The 16,086-nt window shown below is 41.7% G+C and overlaps 1 protein-coding gene across 4 annotated transcripts; it reads left to right on the top strand.

Moving 5' to 3' along the window:
* Positions 1–926: 926 nt before the first annotated feature.
* On the top strand, positions 927–13,091 carry trappc14 (trafficking protein particle complex subunit 14). Of its 4 annotated transcripts, none has more exons than XM_085759766.1 (12): positions 927–1,599; positions 3,506–3,589; positions 4,137–4,266; positions 5,684–5,770; positions 5,860–5,980; positions 6,151–6,298; positions 7,994–8,055; positions 9,168–9,340; positions 9,556–9,698; positions 10,784–10,974; positions 11,125–11,289; positions 11,806–13,091. In XM_085759766.1, the coding sequence occupies exons 1-12, from the start codon at positions 1,162–1,164 to the stop codon at positions 11,933–11,935; spliced, it is 1,872 nt and encodes a 623-aa protein (XP_085615892.1). In that variant the 5' UTR covers positions 927–1,161; the 3' UTR covers positions 11,936–13,091. The 4 variants fall into 4 exon arrangements, with proteins under 4 accessions (XP_085615892.1, XP_085615895.1, XP_085615894.1 ...); XM_085759769.1 differs by having other exon boundaries at positions 928–1,599; positions 10,784–10,964; positions 11,130–11,289; positions 11,744–11,933; XM_085759767.1 differs by having other exon boundaries at positions 929–1,599; positions 11,744–11,933.
* Positions 13,092–16,086: the final 2,995 nt, after the last annotated feature.

The raw sequence follows: 16,086 nt of genomic DNA, 5'->3' as shown, positions 1-16,086 counted from the left end.
ATATTTGTTAAAAATTTGTAGTAGATGATGCTCTTTGTGTGCATCCACTGAGTGTTTTTGTTTTCTTGTACTGAATAAACGCAACATTTCTTTAATGTCACTCCCAGGTCTCCTGATCATGATTAATAATTCATTCATTCATTCATTCAGTCTCGGGGGTGTGGTCATGTGACTTTGGTTTCACCAGAGACCAAAGGACCACCCACTCTGGGTTTAAATACCTGGGTTGCTTGCATTAGTCTCAGAACTGAAGAAGCCTCTTGGATGAGGGGTGAAATGTCTTCAAACAAGAGAAGTCCAGTTGCTTTTTTACTAAAACTCCACAAGAATCATTCATTCAGTTTTCAGAAACTTGATGAATAGAGTGACTGATGTCACTGGTAAGGTGAAATAAAACAACAACAAAACACTGAAATTCCTGTCCTATTGGTAACACTGTCCTATGTATGAACATGTAGTGTAAATGACTGAAATGATCTTCACCTTAATAACCACAGAACATATCTTAAAGGGATACTGCACATAATGCTACATGCACAGCTCTATGTATTATATAATCAGTTAAATAAGCTTGTCATCAATCGGCTGCAACATTCATAAAATAACATTCAAATCAGTAATAATATTCTACTGATATAATATGCAGTTCAGCACAGCAAATTGCGACTGTTTTTAAATTAAGAGTCCTAATAAACTACTGGACTCTATGTATTCTTTGTTTTTTTTATCAACTGAAATATTAAAATGTGTTGGGTCCGTTATTTAGTATGACTCAGTCTGTGTTTGTTTTTATAGTCACTGTTAAGTCACTTTTATGTCTGTGCTTCCTCCTACAGTCTATGTTCCTCCTCTGCTAGGCTTTGATCGATTAGTTTGGTCTGTCGTCATCGCTCTGTTTCCATTAACCGACCTGTGTGTCCTGTTAGTGGAGGAAGTGGAGCAGTGGGGATTATGGATCATGGATGTATTAGCGTTGTAATAGGCTACATTAGACTGTTGCAGTCCGCCTGTCACTGACTCCCGCTCTCTTTTATTATTACTATGATTATTTATTTATTTATTTACCAGAAATGAAAGTTGATGACCAGCCCTCGGTCTGTTTACAGAGCCGCAGGTGGCTCAGAGTTAGCTTCTGCTGGTTGACGTCACTTCACGTATGAAATGATGGAGTCACTGTGTGATTACTTTATGTATTTTCCTGCTGCTCCGATATCGAGTCTCTCAGACCCGGCGGACTACAAAACTCTTCCCCGGAGACGGCACCTGTACCTCGGGGAGACCGTCCAGTTCCTGTTGGTGCTGCGGTCCCGGGACGCCGCGGGGAAGGAGGACGGCTCCGGGGTCTTGTCGTGGAGGAAACTGGGGGGGTCTCTGGCTGCCCTGGCCAGTGTCTGCGTCGCCGAGAGCCGGCAGCAGAGACTCGGTGAGGGCGAGTCAGAGTCCCAGGACGGAGACGAGGACAGCGGGGAGGAGGAGCAGCCCGGGAACAGGCAGCCTGGAGCGGAGGACAGCAGCCGGGTTTTCAGAGAGTGCACGCCGCTTCTCACCCACAACAGCTCGGCTGCTGAAGGGCGGCAGGATGGGAGGGGATGGGTGAAGGTAAGACGGTAGTGGCTCATGTCCAAGCACCGTGTGTGTCCACACCATGGTCCACACATGTCCAGCAGAGACTCCTCGGTGTGGGACAATCAGCAAAACTTATCTTCCTCATTCAAATTCCCATGTATATGTAGTGTTGTGTATGGAAAGCCAAATGGGTCATAATTAGTCTCCCTCACTGTCTGAAATATTGTAAACGCCTCTGCATGTTGCAGTAGTGAATGATAAAATTGGAAAATACTAATTATTAGTATGAATAACTATGTTTACTAAATAACAGAAATGACCTAAACGAGTGAATGTCTAATTATAGGTGTTACATAAGCCCTTTGAACAAAACTTAAAGCAGAAGTAAGTGATATATTTGTGTTAATATAAGTCTTAAATAGTTATATCTTCCGACAGCAATCACTTACATAGAGTGTTTGGACTGAAACACGGGTCTCTCAGTCCCTCTGCTCTGCTCTGAGCCGAGGAGAAAACATTTATCGTATCCTACAGTTTTTATCCAATGAGGAGAGAGAACGGCATGCAGGGCTGTGTGTGCAGCCAAGGAACGCCGTGAATGTGACGACGTTGGGACGAGGACTGTTATAGTGCGTTCAAGGAAACTCGTATTTTTCCGACCGTGAAGTCGTACCAGTTCGATCTGGTACGAGTTCACCGGTCGGAAGTTACGAGTGGCCGTTATAGTGACTTTCACCGGTAAAACAGGTCGGAAAAACACGAGTGGGTTGCCTGGAACGCTACAAAGTCGTAAGTTGTGACTTGAAGCTGTAATTTACGATTTCAAAAGCCTGCCTGGAACGCAGCATTAGCGAAAACGACCGGACCACTTACTTCTGCTTTAAATGGGTTGACTAGGATTTATAAAAACTTTTCATTGTCTCTAAATATATCTTCTGGTGTTGTATTGCAGAGCCTCTTGCTCTGTGAGTTCATGTTAGGAAAGTTCAGAAAACCATGCAACTGTTTACGCTGTTCAGGGAGAATAAAGGTGCAAATATAGAAACAAGCAGGTAAATATTACACATTTTAGACCTTGGTCATTTTTAACATTTTAACCAGATGAAGGATTTTGAACCAGTGACACGGCAGGAATCCAAACCAAGAAACCAAGAGAAGTGGCAACATTCATGATCTCACACAATTCATAACATCATCAAAGTCCAGCTTCTGTTAATGGCTGAACATTACCTTAACAAACCGTTTGTCATCGCTCGCCTACATGTTCCACTTTGTCATCTACATGGTGACAGGAAGTTCCTGTGGCAGTGAGAAACCAGACCACAGTACCCTTCCTCTGTACACTGACCACAGTCTGTGTTCTTCTGTGTTGTTTGATTCTCTTTGGGACTGTCTCTGTTTTCTTTATGAAGTAATCTTTCTGCTCCAGACTTCAAAGTGTAGTTTGGCCTTCAGGGACACTGACCATTCACCTATATATACAACTCCAAATATTACAGTGTTGACAAATATCTCATGGTTACCCTTGGTGCAGGAAATGTTGGTGTGTTAACAAAACTCTCTCTATACTGTATCATCACAACATTTGCGTGAGCAGTGGGCTGTGGTTTCTTAAGTTTGACTTCCTGTCAGTGTCAGTATCGTCTTCTCTGTCTGATCAGATCTTTCCTGTGCGTGTCAGTCAGAAACTCTGACTGTCTGTTTTCCTCTCTGTCGACACGACACCATTTTTCTTCAATCTTCTTGTTCTTGCATGTCCTCACCATGTGGAGCCATGTTGACCTAGACAGAACCCAGGGCAGAACTTTATAGGACTGTGATCATCTTTGTCATAGGTCACAGGTGCAAACTCACCTGTACACTAATTAATTTAACAGATATTGACCAGTGATGCTGTCTTTGTGTAATGACATTGAATCCTCTGCCTGTCCTCCTGCAGTCTGCTGTGGTGTTGGACGACCAGGTCATCTTCTGTCTCACTGTCTCTCTGGACAAGCTGCCAGTCACCACAGTCAAAGCCAAGGTCAGACTCTGCACTGTGACAAGGATTGGAGGATGTGGACATAAAGACCATATACACTGCTCAAAAAAATGAAAGGAACACTTTTTATTCAGAGTATAGCATCAGTCAATTCACCTTCTGGGATACTGATCTGGTCAATATGCCTGTAGGTTATATAACTGTATGTTATATAACATTATCCACCGCTCCGTGTATTGATTTTTTGCCGGTTTCATTGTGAACAAATGCACATGGCCAGGCGGAGGGTTAACAAAACAGCGGAAAAGTGACAGTTTCCTTTCAAATTAATGATTAAACATTGTCTTACCTCCATTCCCTACTCGTCAACATAGTGACGAATGGGCAGCAGCTGCAGGGACAACCTCATTGTTATATACTGTATGATTGGCTGCCATAATTTTCAAGATTCAATTTCACAATTTCCCAGCATAACATTTGGGAAGGCTTAACCTTCCCTAGCCTCCATTACGCACCGCCCATGCACATCAGACAGAAAAGAAGCTCACCCTTCACTTATTATCCAAACTGTGTGTGTCTGTGGCATCAGATCATAGTAACAGTCTGGAGGCAGGAGGAGGAGAAGGTGGAGGTGAGGGAACATGGCTACTTGACTCTTCTCCAGCTCAAGAGTCCGACAGACACGTTCAGAAGTGAGCGGAACACCTTCAAGGCACAAGGTACGCACACTGTGTCAACACCAGAGTTGAGCTCATTGGTGACACATAGGGTTGCAAAATTCTGGGAATTTTCAAAGTTGGAAACCTTCCATGGGAATTAACGGGATTAACGAAATTTACAAAATTGAAGGTTGGCTCTTAACCGGGAACTTGGGGGGGGTTCATGTTTTTGTTGTTCAGTAAAAGAATTGATTGTTCATACAAGAATTAAAACTTGATAAAGTTCTACTCACAAATAAATCTGTTGAAATGTTATGTTTTTTAATTGTATTATTTTGCATGGATGTCTGCTATGACGAAACTAAATATTTACATTTATGTTTGGATATGATACAGTTTGTTTAAATTACCCCCAATTTCCAGTTAATTCCCATAAATTCCCATTATTCCCATACATTCCCATAATTCCCATGGAAAGTTTCCAATTTGGAATATTTCCAAACTTCCCCAGCTTAACTTCCCATGGAAAGTTTTTGGAAATTTACTGGAAATTTTGACACATCAGGTTAAAGTTAGCTAAACTCAACTATGAACCACGGCTTATGTGTTTACAGTGACAGCTGAGCAGCTGACATTATGCAGACCTCATCCTATTGTTTTCACTCACAGTGTGACTGTAATGAGTCAAGGTTTCAGTTGTATGAACGTCTTCATTTTGTTTTCACTGTAAAACATAAACACGACGGTGATGTGAAGTTTGTTGTGTCAGTATGAAACTAGCTTCTTCCCTTGTGTGGAGAACATTGGTATGGCGGCTGGATCCTCTGCAGCAGCACAATGATCATTTATCTGACCTTAAAGGGATACGCCAACATTTTTTTTTTCGTGTCTTGCCTCACTCACGAGTCCATGACAAGCAGATAGACACCATCCTTTCGACTGTGCGTGCAGTAACGAGGGAGATATCGCCCATAATTAGCTTAGCTCAAACGCTGGAAGTGCATAGGTAGCACGGCTAGCTTGAGTAGCGCCGTAATCGTCCGAACAAAATTGTAAACAGCTGGTATTTAGACAAATTAACGACACACTGCTGATCTAAATGGCTACTTTCTCGCCTAAAAATGTTTGAAATGTCGATAAAGTGATATATTTACAGAGTTTAGAGCTAAAAATGAAATCAGCTTCTGACAGCTGATTTCGGCTCGGGTAGGAGGCAGGCTAACACTTTCAGCGTTTGAGCTAAGCTAATTATGGGCGATACAGGCTCTATCTCCCTTGTTACTGCACGCACAGTCGAAAGGATGGTGTCTATCTGCTTGTCATGGACTCGGGAGTGAGGCAAGACACGGAAAAAAAATGTTGGCGTATCCCTTTAATTAAACTGAGCTCCTGTGATTTGGATGTTGGACTTGCTGGACCACGCTGTGATTTACATCATGTTTAGTGACTACTGGTTGTGTTTTGTTTCCTTTTCCAGCCAACACCACCTTAAATGTTCTGCCACCTCCCAGTGTCCACTGTCAGCAGATGACTATTTCTGGAAAACACCTGACTATTCTCAAAGGTACAACAGCAGCACACACACACAAAGACACACTCAATCATACATACACACACACACAGCAGATGATGATGAAGAGTTTCTGTCCTCAGTGTTGAACCTGAGCTCTGAGGAAGACGTGTGTATCAGAGATGTGAAGATCCTTCCGAACTTTAACTCCTCCTACCTCCCCATGATGCCCGATGGCTCAGTTCTTATGGTAGACAATGTCTGGTGAGTACATGCACTGACTGAGAAGAAGATCCCTCTTGCTCCACCAGCAGCTTTTAGTGAAATGTTGAAATGATTCATTGATGAATGGTCTTTACATTTGGTTCAGACGTTGGTTCAGCCTGGGTTGTTCTCTTCTCCCTTCATGTGTATGGTTCTCCTTCCCACCAAAGCCACCAATCATCTGAGGTCACCATGGCTTCATTCTATCGGATGAACACTGAGTCGTCAAGGTTACCCAGCATGCTAAGTGCCTTGGAGGAGCAGAACTTCCTGTTCCAGCTGCAGCTCCAGAACAAAGCAGATGAGGACTTCAGAGAGGTGATGAAGAAGGGATGAAGGCCACATGAGCCGCCTTCATCTCTCTTCTATTTAACCACTAAAAATAATTTTAATCAGGAACACTTGCGGCATCTTTATGCAAATGAGAATGACTGAGGCATCCTGGGTAATTTAGGGGCAGCGCCCGGCATTTTAAAATTCCCTCTGCACTCAGTGGCTTTTTGTGTTTTGATGGAGCGTAGACTAACTAAATAACAATCAATTTGAATGTTTTATTTTTTGTTTCTTTTGTAGCACTATGTCTCGTAATTATTTTGACACGCTCCTTGAAACCGACCGTTCACGCTATCTTGAAAAATTACAATTAATTAGTCTACTGGTATGCCCATTTAGCCTCCCACAATCTAACTGGATCACCCCACACAGTGGTCAGAAATTTCTTACCCGGACATCTACACGTATTTTGGTCGAATCACCAGGTAGGTTTTGGCTCAGTGTTGTCTGTAAATAGCCTGTTAATAGCCAACTTTTTGTTAGTTAGTTTGTCAAGCCAGTTAGGCTAACTGATGTTGACTAACGTTAGCTAACCCCTTGTATTGTCTGAATTACGTTTCATCAGATATAGATTACTAGCTCGTAGCTAGATAATGAAGAAGTTATTACTTGCAGCCACAAAAGCCTTCTCTCCGGGTACTTAACTCGACAACGAAGTGGTGAAAACCGGAGAAGTGGATTTTTTTTTTTATTGTTGGTACAGCCAACAACACAACAACTCTTCACCATGTTGAACTTTTCAATGGAGGGAATTTAAAAATGCCAGGCACTGCCACTAAATTACCCAGGATGCCTCATATCAGTCTCATTTGCATAAAGATGCCGCTCTGGTCTATACTGGTGCTGAAGGCGTTCCGAAAAGCAGCATGGTCTGTAAGCAATGAATAACCCCCCACAGGAGCAGAATGGAAGCAACTCAGATGACTTCAGAGGCATTTTAGACTCAGATCAAGCAGGTGGAGGGTGGGGTGGTGGTGGCAAGCTCTAGCTCTGCTGTCAGCAGCATTGTGAGTGCAGTGGTGTTGAAGGAGAAATCAGTGTATGATAGCTTAGGTTTAAATCGATGGCCTGTTCAGGGAGAATCGATCGGTCAGGGACTAATCAGCTGGCTGCCAGCTGACTACAGCTGGGACTTATGACGTCTGCATGAATTTGTGCAATTCTTTATTTACAGAAAACCACATCACCATTCATCCTGTTCATTTCATCATCAAATTACTGAGTCTCTGTTGTGATTGTGATGCAGTGTTACAACAAGGCAATCCAAAACCTTTCAGAGAAAGAATTCCCTATAATTATATCTCCAGCACATTGGTACTCCAGACTGCTTGTTTTGTATTTATCCTCTTGTCACCAAATCCAATGATAACACTGAAAGTGTGAAACTCACCAAAAACACTGATTCCTACTCAACTCACCTCTCAGTAATCAAACAGCTGTCCCTGTTGTTTTTAACACATTTAGTGCTACAGTGTTTGTGACAGCGTGCGCGTGTGTGTGTGCGTGCACGTATGTCTCACTGATTTGAGACTGTGGAAGCAGCACATTTTGATACATGGCTGTTTTAAGAGGTGACATTTAGAATTGAACCTGCACAGGAGGTAATTAACAATAAAAAATTAAATGTAAATTACATCTAAAAACAATGTGTTTTAATGAGTTCATGGTGTATGTGTGCAGGGTCTGGAGATCCCGCTGGTGGCTGTGTTACAGTGGTGCACTCCAGCTCTACCTTTAACTAGGTAACTTCTCTTTTCTTCAACATGTAGACTGACTTTCATCTGTCATTTTGGACAGTAATATGTCTGTGTTTCCAAAACAATATAGAGATTATTATAGAGGTATTCTACCTGACAGATGATTTTGTATTTGAGTTTTGGTCCTGGTCCTGTTCCTGCTCCTGGTCTTGGTCCTGGCCTTGGTCACCAGCATCATTAAAGTGATACGCCAACATTTTTTTTTTTCGTGTCTTCCCTCACTCCAGAGTCCATGACAAGCAGATAGACACCATCCTTTCAACTGTGCGTTCAGTAACAAGGGAGAGCCCGTATCGCCCGTAATTAGCTTAGCTCAAACGCTGGAAGTGCATAGGAAGTCTTAGCCTGCCTCCACCTAAAGTCATCAGAGAAACTCTTCAGCAACTCTAAACGGAAACCGGCGGGCCGATCTTCGTCTCAGAGTTGACAAAACTCTCCGGTAAGGCATCTTGAGCGGTCAAATGCCGGTAACAGGACAAGATCGGTCAAAACGGAGGGTTCAAGCAAAGACGGTTTATTTTGGTTCAAGCTAGCTACATCGAGGGAAGGTTAGCTTCCTATTTCAAAGTAAAAGCACAGGTGACAACAACAGGTGTTTTATTTTGTGAAAGTAACTAGAAGTGCGTTGGTCACAACGGCTAGCTTGAGTAGCGCCAAATTTGTCCGAACAAAATTGTAAACAGCTGGTATTTAGACAAATTAACGACACACTGCTGATCTAAATGGCTACTTTCCCGCCTAAAAATGTTTGAAATGTTGATAAGTGATATATTTACAGAGTTTAGAGCTAAAATGAAATCAGCTTCCGACTGCTGATTTCAGCTTGGGTAGGAGGCAGGCTAACACTACCTATGCACTTCCAGCGTTTGAGCTAAGCTTATTACGGGTCATACGGCTCTATCTCCCTTGTTACTGCACACACAGTCGAAAGGATGGTGTCTATTTGCTTGTCATGGACTCGGGAGTGAGGCAAGACACAAAAAAAAATATTGGCGTATCCCTTTAAAAAAAGCTAATATCTCCTGTGCTCCCCCTGTAGGACAACTCTTGCATGACAGAGTGTGTTCAGTGGAATTAAAATGGTTGTTTTTTCTCAGATACATTTCCAGTTGTTACTCGCTGCCCAGTATTTGTCTGGATCGTCCTGAGCTGGTAATGACAGCTTCCTGTCCCAGTGCTGTCCGGCCTCTGGAGCACTTCTGGGTGAAATACACCCTGCTGAACAACTTGCAGGACTTTCTGGCTGTTCGTCTGATCTGGAACGCTGACGGTGAGGAGCAGACACACATAACAGCCTTACCTTATACCTCACACTGTATTACTGAGTCAGCAGAACTGGAGATGATTTGATGCAAATGGGCTGGAAAGTCTTAATAATGCAAAGTATCCTGTAAAGTAAAGTGCGGTTCATTTAATGATTATTTCATGACATTTATGACCTGTCAATAATGATTTTGATACATGTCTCCCTGTCTTGCCCCTCAGCCTCCAGTCATCAGTATCAGCAGGAGTCCAGGGTGGGAGCAGTAGTGTGTCAGTCTTCCCTCAACAACCTGGGACAGTGTAGGAAGGGCTCCACCCTCTCCTTCACTGTGGCCTTCCAGATCCTCAGGGCTGGACTCTTCGAGGTGAGATCACCTCCTTGGCAGTATCCTCACCTACCTACTTACCTACCCTCCTTTCTTCCTTCCTTCCTTCCTTCCTTCCTTCCTTCCTTCCCTCCTTCCTTTTCCCACCACCTCGATATGTGCAGTGGCTATAAAAACAACAGAGCAAAGATAATACTTACATTTCTTCTGTGTCTTAATGATGGATTTAACTGATTCCAGGGGATGTTCAGTGACTTAGAATTTTTATTTATCCATCCCCTGACATAGGCCTTTTGTTGGACAATGTCTTCTCATAAAAATATTACAATAAATTATATTATTGTCGTTTTGAAGAGCCCATATTATGATTTTCCAGTTTTAGCCTTTCCTTCATTGTGTTGCATATCTATTGGTGTGCTGGGTGATTCTCTGTCAGCATTGGATGCCATTTGAACATCGAAAAAATGTAAATGTTGATCAATGCATATTTAAAATCAAAATATAATGACTGGAAAATAGCCATTATATGGGCACAGGTCAATTTCCAGCCACTGTAGCTGTCCCAACAGAGAGCAGGAGGGTGGTTCTGCAGTGAGCTGCAAGATGAGAGACAAGAGGGGCAGAAGAGCGAGTGGCTGAAATGAGTGTGATTAAAAACTATTAAGTTAGTTTCTATAAATTGTTCAATAATTCGATCTAGTAATTATTGTGACAGGCCTCCTCTGACTTTGGGCTTTTCAATAACCGGACACAGACGTGTCTTTATACTACAACCTACTGAGACATATTCAGTGTACTCAGGTGATCTCCTCTTCGTTGTGGCTGGTCCTGAGCTGAATTAGCCCAATCCCTTTAAAGGGGGTGAATATTATTCAATTACTTTTTATCTTATTTAATTAACATTATTTTGTAAACTCTGTTTTCACTTTGACAGTTTTTTTTTTTGTAAATTCTTGTTGAAAAAGCCAAAATATATCATTTAATTCATTCACTCCAGTTATAGAAGCAGTAAAAGGGGAAAACATCCCAGGGGATGACTACTTCTTACAGCCACTGTATATAACCTGAATGTAATCATCAACACTGTTACATACATTAATAATCAAAGTTCCTCTTCCTTGTAGTTAAGCCAGCACATGAAACTGAAACTCCAGTTCTCAGCCTCTGTGCCCACTCCCCCTGTGGGGCCTCGGTCGTCACTGAGGACATCTCCCTCATCATCCAGCTCTGCAGCCAGAGAGCTGTTGGACGGACAGGGCCTCGGGCGCTCTCAGAGCTTCTCCCACCAGCAGCCGTCCAGGTCAGGTCCCATCAGGTACGGTGGCTCTGTTAGTCCGGTACCATTCATTGACTTCGGCTGACATTCATATTTTCAGTATGCATGGGGTTCTTGTACAGTACAGATGGACCTACACAGGCTTGTCTGTCATCATGACGCGGTGTTTCATATGTGTGCTTGGTCCAGGTCAGACTCTGTGATGGAGCGTCGGGCCGTCACGCCTCCTGTTGGATCTCAAGCAGGCAGCTCCCTCTCCATGCCGCCCAAACTCACCCTCATTTCACTGGACAAAATAGCCAAGAGAGAGTGTAAGGTGTTAGTGCTGGAGCCATTCCAAGAAGAAGCCTGCAGGTAGGTGCATCAGTTTTAACACTCCTGATCTGCTAGAATGAACTTTTGTTTATTATTTGAATGTAAAATACAGGATCAGAGTGTGTTCAGTCAGGGAACAAAGTAAGGATTTTGTCAACATCCACATAGACCCATTAACCATAAATAATGAACCATTAAAACAAATGTAATTTCATTTCATTTCAAACCTGTATTTATTCAGGGAAGCCAATTGAGAGCAGGCTCTCTTTTTCAATGATACAAGACATACACAATGTCAGGTGTTACTATTTCCATAGTGCATGTTTTAAAATATTGCCAACTTTATATGTCAGGGATTAATGGAGTAGGAGAGAGAGGTGGAACATATGAGTGAGGAAGGTTGTGGTTGTGGTTCTGCCAAGAATTTAGAAATACTTTCACTCCTGAGTTCAGTTCAGTTCAGTTCAGTCAGTCCTGATCTTTCTCCTGCCAGATGACCTGGAGATGACGGTTGTTATCAGGACACAATCATCAGTATGTGATCGTCCTGTCCAGCCTGCAGAGCCTCATCATCCAGGACCTAATGATGGAGGAGGGTGCTGATGTGGTGGCTGAGGCTGCAGTAGAGATGATCAAAGGAAAGCCAGCCTCGTTTCACTGCTGTATCATTTCTCTCTGTGACTAACTTGTTAGATTGGTGTGTTTTGCTTTCCTTTTATTAGCTTCCTGTTTCCTGGACACTTGTAGTGATTTGGGGGTTTTGTTAATGTGTCATGACTTTTTGAAATGGCAGCTCATGTGGAACTCAGACAGGAAAACCAGGTGGATCCATTTATATTTTGACAATGTAACAGATCCAAGTGAACTGCTACTGTATCTCAGCCACGCAGAGTCTAGAGTAGACATTATGGATGATTTGGATCACTGACTGTGAGACAGACGTCTGTGTGAAAATAAGCTAAACTGAGCTAAACTTGTTTTGAAGCTAGTTCTAAACTACTGAATGTTATTCTGGGTCTGACAGCTCCTGCTTATGGAAATGAGTGTCACCCTCTTTATTTGTGTTACCCACGTTAGAGGAAAGTGAGTGGGTCGATTTTATACCTTCACTTCATTCCCTTTGAAATTTTTTTTTTTCAATTTTCCAAAACAGAATTTTTCAAGTTTTTTAAAATAGGATTTTTCAAAGCGATAGTTGCTGTAGGGTTGTGTGTGGTAGTCATTCATAGTTGGTACTTGACCACCCACCACAACACCAGGTTGAAAAACCTGAAATGTCCCTTCAAATAGGAGAGGAATTAAACTTGTGATGCAGATTTATTCAGTAGTCTTCTTTACACTGATTTATTTTAGTTCAGTTATCTAAATGGTGTCTGTTTATTATCAATGCTGGAATCTTAGTTTCTGTAGGTTCAGGTTGGGGTTTGTTGTCGGTTATTTTTCCCTGGGTGTGGAGCATATGGTAAAGAATCATATAATGTCTCATCTATCTGCTGTGCCAACATGGCAGAGGTCAGATGTTCGGTTTCTCTTAATTTTCTCATATTCCTATTCCTAGAATGAAAGTGTCACAGTGACAGAGGTTCTTCACCACACTTTGACATTATGGGTTGTGAACCTCTGTGAATTGGGAGACAAGAGGTGAGGAGCTGATCACATCTTACTGACTGAAACCTCTCCTCTGTTTCGTCTGTTATCGGTCTAAAACAGTTCAAATTTCCCAGCACAGTGAGTATTTATGAATATGAAATTTCAGTTTTATTTATGAACAACATTATAGTATTTCATGGGTCCCATGATTTCCTGAACAGATCTACGCTGTAGGTCATCTATGAGAGTTTGAGTCTATTAAGTTTCTTTTCTTGTTCAGTTTTCTGATATTAAAAACTGAATGATTGTAAACAGTGACAAATGTTTTGAAAAGCTCCTCACCTTCTGATGCATTTAGTGATACTGTCACCATCTTGAGACCAGAAACCAGGGTTCATTGTTAATGTCATTTCCTGGCTCTGAGGAGTTCATCCTCATCAAACTTGGCATCGATCTGAAGTTGAGTTTTCAAAACATGACAAGTACTACAGTACACTGTTGGTTGGGGCAGATTTTGGTGGTTAGGGGTCGTCACCAAAGTCTTGTTTTTTTTTATGATTGTACCATTCCAATGTTCAAGTAGCCGCACACTGAAGACATCAGACCCCTGACATTCAGAATCTCACTCCCTAAAATGTAATAATAGTATTCGCATATGAATTAAAGATGAAACTCTGAGTCTGGTTGGAGACAAAAACTTGAATATGCCTTTAACTCTTTGGTTTTGTGCCTTTGTTTGTAATGTCTGAAATTGAGAGGATAAATAAAAGGTTTTGGTCTTTAATTGATATTTATCTGGATTTTCTATCCATCCATCCATCCATCCATCTTCATCTGCTTATCCAAGGTTGGGTCGTGGGGGCAGCAGATCCACCACCGAGCCCCCACCACTTACCAAAGGTCATCCTGTATACAAGTTTCCCTTAGTTCAAATGTTAATAAAACAATGAGTTTTCTCTGTAATTAAGTGTTTAGGACATGTTGTTGTTTTAAAGAGACAAACACAATTTCTTTTAGTTTCAAACACACACTACAAATAAGACAGACCTTTGTTCATTACAGTTACATACTGACTACAATTACAGCTTCACAAGGTTAAGTTAAGTTAATAAAACAACACATGGACATCTGAACCATACCTTTATATTTTTCAGGCCCCGTGTGCATTTGGCTTCAGTGGCTCACTGGGTACTGTAGTAACTTAAGGACACCACTAGGTGGCGGTAACATGCAGCTCATGCTGAAGTAAAGTAAGTCAGTGTATTGACAACTTTTAGAAGCTGTAGTAGATAGATACATTGTGTAATATTTAGTGTTATATAGGCTGTGTATGAGAGAGTGCTGTATATAGCACTATCTCATACAGAAAGTATTCAGACCCCTTTAAATTTTTCAGCATTTGTCATGTTGCAGCTTTATGTTACAGTAAATGATGAATTCAGTATGTCATGCTTAATAGTGTGTACTTATTATAAAGTGTTACCTACACAATCTATAGAAAAGCTAATGTGTAATTTGATATAAAAGTCCAACTTGCTGGACGGACAATGGCGAGAGAAATTACAAATTTAACATGGCGAATCTGGTTTCTGTATTTTGCTAGCAAATGCTGGAAAATGATATCCAATGTTAGCAGCAGTTAGAAAAATATAGTTGTACTGAACTGAAACCAAGGAGTGAATGTTTATGATGAAATAAGTTGATATAATTGATGTGAACACAACTTTATCTTTGTCTTCTTGTTTCTCTCAGAAATATTTTTTTGTTCTACTGTATAGAATAGGCTATTGTTTTTTTGTTTTGTTTTTGTTGTTTATTAATGACTGGTCAATGCTCTGGAAAAACTAGTCACACACACACACACACACACACACACACACACACACACACACACACACACACACACACACACACACTCTCTCTCTCTCTCTCTCTTTCTCTTCTTGTGTGTCTTTCTCCATGACTTACTTCCTGTTACTAATCAACCAAACCACTGACCCCTCAGCTTCCTCCTCTCAAACCACAGACTGTCTGTAATAGAGGGGCACTCATTGTCTGGAATGAACACTATGTCCACTTTCACACTACTGTCAAAGTCTGTTTAGGCCTGAAAATGAGTCAGGACCACCACCAAGCATGTCACCAAAATATTTTGGTGGAGGTTACTAAACATTTGAAGTGAATCCACTGAACTGAATTTAGTCAGATATAATAATGCAAGTAAAAGAGATAGTGAGTCTTGATTCATAGCACAGCAGCACAGCAGTTTCTGTAGCTCACTGAGATGGCAGGTGATGTAATATATGTACAATATGAAGATGAGTGCACTGCAAACATTGATTAGTTTGTAATAAGGGTCTGTTGCCTTCTGTCTGTAACCCTGTGCCTGCCAAGTAACTACACCCTCTTGGCTAATATGTTTCTGATTTGAACTGCTAAGAGGGAGAGTTGAGAAAGTAGCACATGTGTCACAGAGGGGAACTTTTTTTTTTTCTTCTTCTTCTTAAGAGAAGTGCTGATGACTAAGATGTTATAAATAATGGATCTTTCTGACTCCAGCACAGTTTTTCCATGAAAAACACTACACACAAGCTGGAGTAATGTTGGGCTGGGTTAACACGTCCTCTACACTCCTTATTGCAATACACACCTATAAGCAAAAGTGGTGTTCTCTCCAGTGACCAGTTTGGGTTATGGAAAGTTGAATGAGGTTGAAGGGGCATGTTTGTCATCATACTGTGAGGAGTGAGTCAGCACAGGGAGCTGTGTGCAAGGTTTTACTCGTGGAGCTTTGGCTTTTACCCACACAAGGAGGCTCATACATAAAGATACATTTCATCCGACGAATAGGGCTTCATGTAACCAGATGTGTCCCCCAGCAGCAGTGACGTAGCTGGGCTGTATTCCACATGGGTTTTGAGGTCAAAGGGGCCCGCGCACGCAGCGGGCCACACTGCACACACGAATAGAGGACAGAAAAAAAGCCAAAAAAGTGCATCAAGAATGAACCATGACAGTGATTAGAATTGCAATAACCGCCTTGTTTTATTGCCAACCATTTCCACTCTTTCCCCAGACCCTATACAAACAGGCAAATTGTTAAAAACCAAGCCTATTTTCTTGGCCTTTTCTCGAAAATTGCATATCCATAATAAAATAAGTATCTCTGCAACCACAAGTTCTATTTGAATACTTTTGGTGTCATAATAAAGGGAAAAAAATTTAGAAATTGCTGAGATGTGTAAA

Source organism: Trachurus japonicus, chromosome 18 (genome assembly GCF_045865225.1).
Source record: "Trachurus japonicus isolate A0001 chromosome 18, Traja_1.0".
In the NCBI taxonomy this organism is placed as follows: Eukaryota; Metazoa; Chordata; class Actinopteri; order Carangiformes; family Carangidae; genus Trachurus; species Trachurus japonicus.
Note: the sequence above shows the minus strand (reverse complement) of the source record. Positions and strands in the feature narration are given on the sequence as shown.

Bases quoted from the DNA above. Each gene is read 5' to 3' on its own strand.
- trappc14 (XM_085759766.1), top strand. From the start codon at position 1,162: ATGATGGAGTCACTGTGTGATTACTTTATGTATTTTCCTGCTGCTCCG. The intron at 4,267-5,683 runs GTACGCACACTG...TTCCTTTTCCAG, and splicing joins GAACACCTTCAAGGCACAAG to CCAACACCACCTTAAATGTT. The intron at 9,341-9,555 runs GTGAGGAGCAGA...CTTGCCCCTCAG, and splicing joins TCTGATCTGGAACGCTGACG to CCTCCAGTCATCAGTATCAG.